Consider the following 14,037-nt stretch of genomic DNA (forward strand, 5'->3'; position numbering starts at 1 on the left):
AATAAATATTTGCTGAGTCAATGAACCTACTAGGGAATGTACCTCTCTACAAACTCAGGTACAGGTACAAAACAACCCAGTAAAATCCATATATGTGGGATTACTTTATTTCTTTATTTTTCTTTTCTTTTTCATTTTATTTGGGATTACTTTTCATAGTAGTATTTGTTATTGAGCAATTATGAATTTGGTGGCAATAAGAAGCAATTTTTAATTTTTATTGTGGTAACATATACAATGCAGAATTTCCCATTTTAACCACTTTATGTCTTTGTAATACAGTGGCATTACATTCACAATAATGTGCTACCAACACCACCATCCATTACCAAAACTCTTCCATCACCCCAAAGAGAAACTCCCCATCCCATCCCCACAATCCATTCCCACCCCAATAACCTGTAATGTATTTTTTTGTCTTTATGAATTTGCTTATTCTAGGTATTTCGTATAAGAGAAATCATACAATATTTGTTATTTTTGTGTCTGGCTTATTTTACTCAACATGATGTCCTCAAGGCTCATCCATGTTGTAGCATGTATCAAAACTTGATTCCTTTGTATAAATGAATAATTTTCTATTGTAGGTATATAGTATGCATTTTGTTTACCCATTCATCTGTTGATGGACAGCAGTGTTGCTTCTATCCTGTCAGCTATTATGAATAATGCTGCTATCAACATTGGTGTAAAAAGTATCTATTTGAGTCCCTATTCTCAATTCTTTCAATACATATCTAGAATTGGGATTCATTAGCCCTACGTGAATTTTTTATTTCACCTGAGGAAATGCCAAATTGTTTTCCATACCTGCACCATTTTACATTCTTAGCAACAATGCATGAGGGCTCTTATTTTTCCACATGCTCATCAACACTGTTAACAAGAAGCATTTTGCTGTTGAGATGAAAACAAAGTAAAACAAAAACAAAAAAACCTATGGATAGTTTTCGTACCGTTTTCAATATCTTGGCTATAACTCAAAATTTAAGGGAAAATAACAAAGCAGGGTCATTTTTCATTTCATGAAGATTTCTCTGGGAGGCAGGAAGCCAAAATGAGATAAAAGTTAATTCATTACTGGGTCAATAAGTACAGCATGTAAGTTATCCCTACATCCAAAACAGGTGCTGGGATGGTGCTTTAAATTTCAGCAAGTGAAGAAAAGCCCCCGAGCCCTAGTTCCTAATCTTTGCTGCACATTGGTGAGGATCTTTCTTCTTTAATTTTTTAAATTAATTTTTTAATTTTTTAAAAAATATGAAAGCAAAGAAACACAAACATTCTTAACATATGATCATTCTATTCTACATATATAATCAGTAACTCACAATATCATCACATAGTTGCATATATTCATCATCATGATTTCTTAGAACATTTGCATCAATTCAGAAAAAGAAATAAAAAGACAACAGAAAAAAATTCATACATACCATATCCCTTACCCTCCCTTTCATTGATCACTAGCATTTCAATCTAAGTTTAACATTTGTTCCCCCTATTATTTATTTTTATGCCATTTGTTTTACTCATCTGTTGATAAGGTAGATAAAAGGAGCATCAGACACAAGGTTTTCAAAATCACACAGTCACATTGTGAAAGCTATATCACTATACAATCATCTTCAAGAAACATGGCTACTGGAACACAGCTCCACATTTTCAGGTAGTTCCCTCCAGCCGCTCCATTACATCTTGGCTAACAAGGTGATGTCTATTTAATGCATAAGAATAACCTCCAGGATAACCTCTTGACTTTGTTTAGAATCTCTCAGCCACTGACACTTTATTTTGTCTCATTTTGTTCTTCCCCCTTTTGGTCGAGAAGCTTTTCTCAATCCCTTGATGCTAAGTCTCAGCTCATTCTAGGGTTTTCTCAATCCCTTAATGCTATGTCTCAGCTCATTCTAGAATTTCTGTCCCCACGTTGCCAGGAAGGTCCACACCCCTGGGAGTCAGGTCCCACAAAGACAGGAGGGTGGTGAGTTGCTTGCTGTGTTGGCTGGAGAGAGAGGCCACATCTGAGCAACAAAAGAGGCTCTCTTGGGGGTGACTCTTAGGTCTAATTTTACATAGGCTTGACCTATCCTTTGTGGGGTTAAGTTTCATATGAACAAACCCCAAGACTGGGGACGCAGCCTATTGCTTTGGTTGTCTGCACTGCTTGTGAGAATATCAAGAATTCAACTTGGGGAAGTTGAGTTTTCCCCCTTTCTCACCATTTCCCAAAGGGGACTTTGCAAATACTTTTTTATTCACTGTTCAAATCACTCTGGGACCTGAGGATCTTTTAAAAGAAATAATAGCTTCCCAGCCCTGAACATTCTGGTTTAATTGGCATGGGGTTCAGCTTGGGCATTAGGATTTTTAAAACTCTGGAGATAATTCAAATGTGCAGCATTAGTGAACATCTGTCCTAGTTTTTTAAAATTCATAACTTTCAACAACTTACACCTGAGGTCTGAGGATCTTTAGCTGAGTGAGGATGTCCTTCTGCACTCTGGGATTGGCTGTGGCAGTAAGGGCCATCACTGGAACAGACGGGAACTTCTGGCGAAGCATATTCATTCTTCTGTAATCTTGACGAAAATCATGTCCCCACTAGTTGAAAAACAAAATACTGGTCAACAGATTAAATTTCAACAAAATGTACAAAATTATTAAAAACGGTTATCAATAAAACGTAGCCCCCATTCTTTAGTGAAACAGCAGAACAATTCACTCAATGCGTCTCTTCAGTTTTGAAAATAATGATACTGATGGTAGTATATACTCATTGATACTGCAAGATATAAAAGAACAGAATTTACCTGACTGACACAATGTGCTTCATCAATAACAAAACGTGCCAAGAGCTTCCTCTCATACAGATTTTCCAGAGTAGAAATCAACCTGTTACTTGCACAGATCTAAACCAGAAAGGTATTAATATAATTATTAGACATTTAAAAACTGTTAAACACTACATCACTTAATGATTCTGTTGTCTTTAAGTTCCACTATAACCTAAGTTGTATTAAAACGATATAAAACTGAGTCTCATTTTAATCTACAAAGAGAATAGCAGAAATAAAAGAAAATAGCAAATTAGACATTTTAGAACTTTCACCCACATTCAACAAACAGTTATGTATTAGGCCAGCGGTTCTTATAATTTTTTTCTGCCTCCAAACATCTGAGGGTTGCCACACTCCCTGTAACAGGGTTAGAGAGGGGGTACTGCCTGCACACATGCTGTAACTGAGAGAGAGTTCTCAAAATAACTGGCCTGCACTCTTCAGAAATGTCAAGATCATGAAAGACAGAGAGAGATGGAAAACAGTTAAGATTAAAGAGACATGAGATACTTATAGGACAATTAGTGAAGCTTGAATAAGATCTATAGATTAGGTAATAGTTTGTGCTGATGAATATTTCTTGACTTTGATAACTATACTGTGGTTATGTAAGAAATACTCCTTTTAGGAAATGCACAGTGAAGTATTTAATGGTTAAGAGATATTTTATTTACAACTTATTCCCAAATGTTTCAGAAAAAAACATATAAAGAGAGAAAACCAACACATTCGTAGTAAAACGTTATCATTTGGGGTTTCTAAGTGAGAGTTATACATCAGAAAATATGTAAAAATTTAAAAATTAGGGTGCACAGGTGGTTCAATGGTAGAATGCTCAACTTCCATGAGGGAGAGACCTGAGTTTGATTCTCAGACCATGTACTCCCCAAAATAAAGAAATAAAAAATAAAAAATCTGTATCTCTGGTGTGCTTTTGTATTCTACTTAAAAATAATGAATACAGGCTGGGCCATGGTGGCTCAGCAGGCAGAGTTCTCGCCTGACATGCGGAAACGTGGGTTCGGTTCCCGGGGCCTGCCCATGCCAAAAAAAGGAAAAAAAATAGTGAATACAAACCTTTTCTGGGGTAACATATAGAAGTTTTATAATTGGATCTTTTTTTGATAATTGGAGGTAAATACTTGTAGCTTCTGAGTCAGTCTTATCGCCTGTCAGATATGTAGCTGGAATCTAAGCATGAAAGTAATAATTGAAATTTTATATATTAATATGATTTAAGCTTATTATTATCCTTAAGTTGTATAAACATTTGATAAAATGTATCAAACTTGTCAAAGGAACTATGTATCTCCATGTAACAAAAATAAGAAATAATCAGTACATGTTAAAAAACAAAAATTCTTTTTAAATATAACTCAAACTATTCTTCACTTCCTTTAATACTTTACAAATTTGAAATAATTAGCCTACTTTAAATCCAGTGCTCTTTTGGTCTTTCTAATTATTTCATATTTGTAAGTTAAATATGAATTCAGTATCCAAAAGAGTCCAGTTCTAATACAGAGCTACATTTTTTTAAAAAAGTAAATGTATCTCCAGGTTTTTAAAGCATAATTACATAAAAGGGCTATAACATCATGAATGTTTATTGTTGCTGCATCAAGACATCCTTTGGAAAAAGACTCAAAGCAGTGGTCTTGTCGAGGGATGGCGGCACATGACCCTGAGAACAGTTCTGCTTGAGCACAATACACAGGGTTTCCTAGGGTGCAGTCACAGATTTCTCTTAACTTTGGCCACAAGGAAAAAATACCTATGTGTGTACACAAACACGTGCATATGCGTCTGAAGATACAAGAGAATGAGAACTATGCTTATTTGGCAGCAATAAAAAAAGAAATCCTCTCATAGTAATAAAAAAAAACCAAGATCAGCAAAAAACAGGGTAAAAGTTCTTATGAAAAATACATTCTATCTAATTAAAATCAGATTCAACTACAGATTATCTGTATTACAATGTTCAAAGACTTGTGCTTAAATGTACAGTAATTTCTCTGCTTTATTCTTACTATTCATGAACTACTAAATAAAAATGTTGTCCATAGTGCTAAAATATGATTGTTTTTATAGCATGATTTTATTAGAATTTTCATTATAATTCATAGTGTTTTGTTTTTACTTACATCTAAGGAAGTCAACTTTTGAACCTGATCTACTATTAGTGACCTCAAGGGAGAAATGACAATAGTGACCCCAGGAGAAACACAGGCAGGGAGCTGATAACACAGACTTTTACCACCTCCTAAAAAAGAGGGAAAAAAAATATCTTTCAGGTTCCATCTTGATAGCATGAAGGCTAAAGTTACAAAGTAGGTTACATATAATAATTAAAATAGTTAACAGGACACTAAGTGATATTCCCCACGGTGTGAACAATTTGCCATATTTATATGAGCCAAAATAGTTAGACAATTCAAATAACGTGCCAAAATTACCTTTAAGGACATCTGATATAGGCACATATGACAGTAAAATCAAGAATTCAGGGCAAGAAACTTGAGCGCAATAGAATTACTTTAAAAATCTACTTGAGATGAAAAAGTTAGAATGGGCACAGCCCAAATATCCCTAAAGAGTGGAAGAAAGATCAAAGGTGATGGAGATACAAAGAGAAGGTCAGGTTTAACAAATGAGTATGACTGCTGAATAATTATTTTGATATTTCTTTTAGTTTTCAATATCTTAGAGCAGCTAGAAGTAAACACCTAAAGTTGTAGAACTGTAACCTATATCAAACCCTGAAGATCTGTTCTACAACTAATTGTTATGACATGCTTTGAAATTTATTATTTTGTATACATGTTATTTCTCACAAAAAAGAAAAGTCGTTCATGATGATAAATGCACAGTTATATGATGGTATTGTGAACCACTGATTGTACAGCTTGGATGATTACATGGTATATAAATATATAATATGTATCAATTAAAAAAAATCTACTTGAGAAACCAAATACATCAAGCTTTCTATTCCTTTCAAGCACAAGGAATACTCCAATTAACATGAAACTCGGATTAAAATGATTACTTTCTATATAATATTTAATTCTTAAAGAGTTAGAATATACAACACTAAAAACTATGTTGAACATGGTTTAATATTTCTTTGATGATCCAGAAGGCACTTATAAGTTCTCATTTTTTTTAAACCATTAGTATGACTCTAATAGCAGAGCATTTACTTCTAGCACTCTTAACAATATGGTAATATTCCCAATCTTTCTCTGAAATATAAAAAGGGCAGAACTACATTCATGTGTACTAAACAGAAGGTTAAGAGAAATAAATTTTAAGAGACTAAAACCAAAATCTCTCGTGTGACTTTATTTCAAAATGGCAAAAGTCAGCAACATTTAATGATAACTAAATGCTGATTCCCTAGTTTCCAACTTTGATTTGTTTTTATCTTCATACTACACACTGCATTTTTTCTTTTTCAAATGTGTAGTAAGTACATTTCACTTTGGTGTATGCATATATAAATGAACAGGAGAGAACAGGGCACTGAGAAAAGGAGAGACAAGTTTCAGTGTCTGCTTAACCATGTAATCAGCTGTGTGAACACAGACATGCCACTTAGCCATACCATGCCTCAATTTTATCACCTGCAAATACACTAGGCTAGTGGTTTTCAAAACTTCTTTTGTCTAAAACGAATTTTATTTGGAGTCTTTATACGTATACAAATACAAATAAAGATAATCCAGAGGTTTCAATGGGGATGGAAGGGCCCCCCAAATGCCCTTAAAGGCCTGAAGATGCTGTGGAAAGTCCTGAGGGAAAAACCAGCGGACTAGATCTGTGCTGGAGCCCTTTCCCAGCTGGAGTTTTATAGTATCAAATTAGGGTTGAAACTAAGATCCACAGTGATCACCAAGTTAATGAAGTGTGAAATGCTGATTATTAAGCCCATATAGTCTACATTTAAAAACAGTTTGAAAAAATTCAGACACCCTGCCAACGTCATTTAATAACGATGGCAATAATCCTCTTGCTAAAGGGCGTTAGGAGTGTCAACAGCAGAAGGAAAACTTACATTTAGGCACTGAAACTCCAAATTGTCCATTCTTCCTCTCATACTAGCAGACAAATATCTATCAGACATCAATAGCTAGAGATACACAGTAGTGTTGTTATGGGACACTCATTCTTATTTAAAATTCTTACATGGATGACTATAAATCACTAAACAGCTGTTATAACAGCAAAATGAAAAGTCCTGGACTTTTTCAAAACTGGGGTCAAGAAAGAACTAGCTAATGTGTTTCTTGAGGATGCTTGAATAATGATATAGCTTTTACAATGTGACTGTGTGATTGTGAAAACCTGTGTATGACACTCCTTTTATCTACCTTGTCAACAGATGAGTAGAACATATGGAATAAAAATAAATAATAGGGGGAACAAATGTTAAAATAAATTTAGTATGAAATGTTAATGAAAGCAAGGGGTATGGGGTATGGTATGTATAATCTTTTTTTGTTTTTGTTTTATTTCTTTTTCTGTTGTCTTTTTATTTCTTTTTCTGAATTGATGCAAATGTTCTAAGAAATTATGAATATGCAACTAAGTAATGATATTGTGAATTACTGATTATATATGTTGATGTTTTAGTTCATTTGTTAGATTTTTTAAATTAATAAATAAATTTTTTTTAAAAAAAGTAAAAAAAAAAAAAAAAGAAAAAAGAAAGAACTAGCTAAATGATTTACATTTATTCCTCATGACAATCCTAAGAGTTAGATACTTTATTGATTATCCCACTGCCAGGTGAGGCAACTGGGATTTAGAGAGTTAAGTAACTTGCCCAAGGCCACACTGCTAATAAGTTGGCAGAGCTGAGCTTTAAACCAGGCCATCCCCCCAGAGCCAGTACAATGCTAGACTGCTAACAAAGAAACTACTAGAAATGGCCATATTTTGACAGTTATTTTTTGGTTTGCTTTCCAGATCCATTTAGTCCAGAAAAAAGAAAAAATCCAGAAGAAAATGTCTAAAACAATTCAACACAAGCTTTGAGCTGAAAATCTTAAAAGTGCTAGAAATATCACCATGTCAGCAAGAACAGAGGATGTGAGGTAATACACTTTCTTACTATGGCATGGGAGGGTTAGAGGTCCCAAAAGGATGAAATTCGATTTAGGTATTCTTTCTATTATTGAAGGGTTTTCATTTAACATCTGCCAATGCATTCTTGCCAATTCATATCTAAAAATACATACCAGTGGGCATTAAGATGAAGCAGTCTTCACCAAGCAGTGCAGCATTGATCGCCTCTAGCTGATTAGTTCTAAAATTATGCAATCCAAATTTTTTATGAAAAATCTTCATCATTTCTTTTGTATGAGGAAAACTAAGACTTTGGAAACACTCATGTTTCAGATTTTTGGATGCTAAATTTTGCTCGGACTTGCCTAAAAAAATAACCAATGTTAAGAAAAATCACTGCATCAATGTAACAAGTCAGTACATGCAGCACATTTACCAAGTGTAATAATTAGTTTCAGTGGTCATTTGGCCAGGTGAAAGTGCCCAGTTCTGTTGCTGTGGACTTAAACCATCAGCACATGAATTTCATCCATGGCTGATCACACCTGCTGTCAGCTAAGGGCAGTGCCTTCTGCAATGAGTGAAGCTTCAAAGACAGAGGTCAGAAGAGAGCTCAGTGCAGCTCAGCAGCCCAGCACACCTCAGGTCAGCACTCAGAGCCGACTCAGAGCCGGCTCAGACCCAGATGTTTGGAGATGCAGAAGAGAAATGCCCCAGGGAAAGCCGTCTGAACCCAGAAGCTGGGAGAGAGGGCCAGCAGATGTTGCCACATACTTTCCCACGTGACAGAGAATACCCAGATGAAAGCCAGTTGTCTTTCCTCTAAGAACTATAAATTTGTAACTAAATAAATCCCCTTTATTTAGTTATCTCTGGTGTATTGCATTCCAGCAGCCTTAGTAATCTAAAATACCAAGTTTTCCTCCTCTTCTCCTACTCGCCAGCTACTGTAACCTCAGTCACCAGAGATGTCCAAAGTGAAGTTTTTCCTTGACTCGTCATCAGCACCAACACTGCCATTTAGGCTGTCCTTCCTCTTCTTACTTCACATTTAAGACAATCATGAGTTTTCCACTCATTCTAAGTTCCCTTTCCTGGCCCCTTAAATTTGAGAATTCTTCAAATACTTTACTGGGCTCTTTACACGTTATTTTTTGGATTTTTCCTAGTCCTATGATTTTAAAAATCACCAATGTGCTGAGAATGTCTAGATTTCTCTCTTAAGATCCACCTGACATCCTCCTAAGTTCCAGTCCTCAATGTGCCTCCAACTGTCTGCTAGACATTTCTACCTGAGTGACTTCCAAACACTTTAAGCTCAACAAGTCCTAAAACAGCCCTCCTCAGTTTTTCTCCAAATCTGACCCCGCCTCCTGCTTTCCCTTTTTCTGTTAATAGTGTCACAGTTCTTCCAGTCACCCAAGTCTGAAACTTCAGAGTCATCTCAGTTTCCTCTGAATCGTCTTTCACAGCGTCTCTCACATTCACCCCTGCTCCGCACGCCTGCTGTCACAACTCTGGTTCAGTACAGAGAACAAGAAGTACCATGCCAGCTTTGGCACTTACTCTAACCCCAACACTCAACTGTCGCAAAGATAATTGCGAATATCAAGTATGACACATTCTAACAGGATACAAAAATAAATCCATTAATGGTTATTTTAAAGGTCAACAGCATAAGTGTAAGAACAATCTCCATGGTATTAAATCATCAATAGCAAAAATAGAGAGGGTTGTACTTTATAAAATCTCACACACACAAACTTGTTTCACTGAAGAAACATTCTGTGATAACCTTATAGAGTTGATGTAAGGTTTTAAAATTAATTTTGGCTTTCTTTTGCAGTCTTTTCAGTGGCTAATTTCACTCCTCCAAAAACTTCTCTCTCACTAAACTGTGAGCCCAAAGAGGGCAAGAACTATTCATTATTCATCTTTTATTACCTAAACCTAGTACAATACTTGGCATGAAGTAGACATTAAATAAATTACTGACATAACATTTCTGACTTCATATACTTTACCCTGCATTTAAAGACATAGAATACATTTCTCTATGATACAAATTAATCAATTCTCACCAATATAGAATTCTAAAAATACATATAATTACATTTTAGTATGTAAATTCATCTTTGCCTTTGCCCACCGTCAAAAATCATTTAAAATTTGGCTCTTATGTTTTAGGTTTTATTGTTTTAAAGACTAAAAAACGCTAAAGGCAAAGCACATAATGACTTTAAAGCTTTGCTACAATGGGTTATAATTACACATTTTCTAAAACTACAGCTGCTACAGAGACAAAAGAACAACTTGCTTTTGAAATTGTGATTTGTAATTCATATTATCAGTAGAAGTTTGCATAAAACAATGTGGTTTTCAAGAAATGATGGCTTGCTATGGAGTTTTTCCTATGCAATTCCCACTTTGGACAGTTTCGTTTTCATTTAATACATAAGCATTCAATTTATTTTAAACTTACCAGTGTAATTCTGAATTGACTCTGAGAAGGTTTTATTTTGAGCAGTAGATGCCAATGGAAGACAGTTTGTCTTGGCTGAGGAAATTCTTTCTGATACTGATTTAATAGGCCCACCTTCCTTAACAGGTTGATAGGTAGATGTGGAAGATTTGCTGGCTGCTAAATTACGCATTATATTTTCCCAGTCATCATCATCATCAAAGTCATCTATATTAAAATTATCAACATCACAGGAGGCCTGGATTTCTGAAGCCTCTCTTCTCTCTAAGTCATTTATTAGTGCAGTGTGTCTATTCTGGTCTTTCACAGCAGTGCTTGTGAGAACACTTCCTGGGAAATAAGAGCTGCCATTTCTTTTCTCTATCTTTGGTGTTTCAGCCCAGTCACTACCTACAAAGGACTTGTGTAAATTGGAGTTGAATAATGGCCTTTCAAAGAAATTCTTCGTGGTGGCTGAGAATTCCGTCTTTCCCGGGGCAGAAGTGAGTACACTTTCTCCAGTGGAAATGGAACTTGAGGAGAGGTGTAGAAAATTTAACTTCTTAACAGAATTCTGGGTAAGATAGGAATCACCTTTTGGAAATGAATAAGAGGAAAGAGATGCTACATCTTCTGCAGAGTTGTCTTTCCAAACTGAGCCAAGAACACCTGAATCAATTCTACTAAAATTTGCGTCAGCTAGGTGTTTCCTTCTGAAGAAAGAAAACAGGACACCATATTAAAGAGGAGTAATCTACTCATATTTACACAGGTGCATCTTCAGTTTTCATCCCAAACAAAAATTGTGGCAAAATATATCCTCTTTTGTACAATCTCAAAAATTTGAATACAAAAGCTAAAAGAACAGCTTGAAAAAGTAAATGAATTTAAAATAGTGGTGACATTAATGAGATCACCCTAACCAATTTCCTGGCTAGAATGCCTGGAAATTTTGCCCTGTCCATTCTTGGCTTAGAGTGGTGGAAATGTAAGGAGATATATCCTAGAAGAAGAAAAATCAAGATACCTCATGTTCCGCTGCTGAAGCAGTTCATTTCCACAATCCAAGGCTTTCAGTTCACCGGCAGGAATAGTGTCAACCAATTTACAGATGTCCTCCATCACGTGAATAAGCTGCTGCTGTAGACTTAACTGTCTAGCTATAAAGTAATTATGTTGTTATTCTTTACTTTGAAAAAAAAATAGTCACGCATAAAGTCATTTAAAAACAAGATCATAACATACAATGTCTTATCTACTCGTGAAATAGCAAAAATCAGATTGTCTCTATTCTTTTTCTCAAATTTATTTTATTTTTTTAAATACCAAGAAAACACCAAACAAATGCAAACATTCCTATTTTGATCATTCCGTTCTACATATATAATCAGTAATTCACAATATCATCACATAGTTGCATATTCATCATCATGATCATTTCTTGGAATATTTGCATCTATTCAGAAAAAGAAATAAAAAGAAAACAGAAAAAAAAATTATACATACCATACCCTTTACCCCTCCCTTTCATTGATCACTAGCATTTCAAACTAAATTGATTTTAACATTTGTTCCCCCTATTATTTATTTTTATTCCCTATGTTCTACTCGTCTGTTGACAAGGTAGATAAAAGGAGCATCAGACACAAGGTTTTCACAATCACACAGTCACATTGGGAAAGCTATATCATTATACAATCATCTTCAAGAAACATGTCTACTGGAACACAGCTCTACATTCTCAGGCAGTTCCCTCCAGCCTCTCCATTACATCTTTTTTTTTTTTTTATTGATAAATGAGAAAAGCTATGTTTATTTTTCTAGCAGTAATGTTTTAGACAATTTTTTATAAAGGTATTAAATAAGTCATAATGGAAAATATTCTAGTAGTTTTTAATTAGGAGGTGGAACCTTCACTTTATCCCAATATTTTCTTCAGAGGTAGACTTTGTTTTTATTTCAATAAGTTCTTCTACTCAAGCCAGTACACTTTCAATCAAATCAAATGTAAAAATTGCTGAATGTAAGACCTTAAGCTGCATTTCAGGAGGCATGTTAGGGATCTTCTCTCCACCTACTGTTATAGAACAAAGATCTTTACACTTCTGGGTTTCTTTGCTATTTTCTTGGCTATTTTTAATTTCTGCTTCATAGTGTGCCTTTGACATATTAAGTCCTGTATGGAGTGGCTTTAAGAAATTATTCTCAATCTTTCCAAGTTCTGTCCATAATCCAGTCTGACTGTCATTTTCATTATCTTTGATAACCAAATACCTCAATAAATTTAATGAAGCCATGATCCTATCTGAGTTTTGCAGTAAATCTGTTTCAGCACCTTCTGGGAGAAAGAGTACTAAATCCAGAAGGGAAATTAGCTGTGGTCCTGTAAACCATCTGTTGTTAGGTGTTCTCTTTAATGAAACATCAATTTGATTTTTGATATTCTGAATAATAAAGGCTTCCACACCCGAATGATTACTTGAATTCAATAAGCACCTAAACAATGTATATTTGCCTTGTGAGTCCAACTTGTTAATATATAGCTGAAGCATAGCTAAACCCTTTTTCCTCAATGTCTCAATGGGGCAAAGTGTCGTTACTTTCACTAAACTCTGAGGTACAGTAAGAAAACTCTTGATTTCTAAATACTGATGAAGTAGACTGTTGTCTTCCAGTCTCAATAAACCATCCTCCAACAGATTCAATCCCTTGGAGAAAACAGACTCTTCCGTTCTTTGCAAAAAGACTTCAACATGCCCCATATTAAGTTGCAGAAGGTACGATGGGCTGAAGACCATTGGAAGTCGATCAATACTGATACCCTGCACAAATACTAGATATGCCAGAGAAGCCACAGAGTCTGCTAATTGTTTGTCTTCTTCTTCCTCAAATTGAAGGTAATTCCAAATCCTCTTTTTCCTTCCATGATTCAAAATCATTTTGGGAAAAGAGTCTCCCATTGCTGATAAAAAACCTATTATTTCAGATGCAAAATACCTTAAAGGATCATTTTCAGCTTCTTCAGGCTGTTCAAGGAATTGTGCTGTCAGCAAAGGGTATTTCAAGCTCTTGAAACAAAATTTCAGTAATTCATCCTTTAACTTTTCCTAAAAGGTTGACAGCTTGAAGAAAAGACCAATGCAAGGGAAAGCAAAAAAAAAAAAAGACAGAAATAAATGGGGAGAGATGGAGAGATGGAACAGAAGAAAGGGGAGAGAATGCAGGAGTGAGAAATTCCTGATGACATTGTCTGAATCCAGCTAGACCACTGCACATCTATTTCTGTTTGTTTAAATAAGCCAGTTGAGTGCTTCTGTCACTTCCAATAAAAGTTATGACTAATAAGGGACTGCAACTCCTAAATCATGTTCATCATAACTCCTACTAGAGTAGGGAGAGACTGAGTGCTAAGGTATAGGGAGATATACCAACTAGATTCCAAACATACTTTCTGGGGAGAAAGTGCTATATGGTCAAACAAAGCAGCAATGCTGCCTCTTTCACAAAGGTAGCCTGCCTTACTGGACACGTCAGTCCAGTGGAGAGGCTTCCTACAAAGGAACATTCTGTTAATGTAGCATATTACATCAACTGATATTCTTATTTTGAACCATCCTTGCATATTTGGGATAAATTCCACATGATCATCATGGTGCACAATTATTT

The 14,037-nt window shown here is 35.1% G+C and overlaps 1 protein-coding gene and 1 pseudogene across 13 annotated transcripts in view; both read right to left on the reverse strand.

Moving 5' to 3' along the window:
• BLM (BLM RecQ like helicase) overlaps nt 1–14,037 on the reverse strand; it is a 121,208-nt gene that overhangs the window by 36,475 nt on the left and 70,696 nt on the right. For all 13 annotated transcript variants that reach the window (XM_077124266.1, XM_077124262.1, XM_077124263.1 and 10 more), the window contains 7 exons: nt 11,399–11,531; nt 10,393–11,084; nt 8,084–8,275; nt 4,985–5,103; nt 3,918–4,031; nt 2,814–2,912; nt 2,456–2,604 (listed from right to left, as the gene is read on the reverse strand). In XM_077124266.1, the coding sequence (XP_076980381.1) occupies nt 2,456–2,604; nt 2,814–2,912; nt 3,918–4,031; nt 4,985–5,103; nt 8,084–8,275; nt 10,393–11,084; nt 11,399–11,531 (1,498 nt within the window). The remainder of the gene's footprint in view (nt 1–2,455; nt 2,605–2,813; nt 2,913–3,917; nt 4,032–4,984; nt 5,104–8,083; nt 8,276–10,392; nt 11,085–11,398; nt 11,532–14,037) is intronic.
• LOC143652564 (glomulin pseudogene) lies at nt 12,018–13,968 on the reverse strand (annotated as a pseudogene).

This window comes from Tamandua tetradactyla, chromosome 12 (assembly GCF_023851605.1).
Source record: "Tamandua tetradactyla isolate mTamTet1 chromosome 12, mTamTet1.pri, whole genome shotgun sequence".
Classification (NCBI taxonomy): Eukaryota; Metazoa; Chordata; class Mammalia; order Pilosa; family Myrmecophagidae; genus Tamandua; species Tamandua tetradactyla.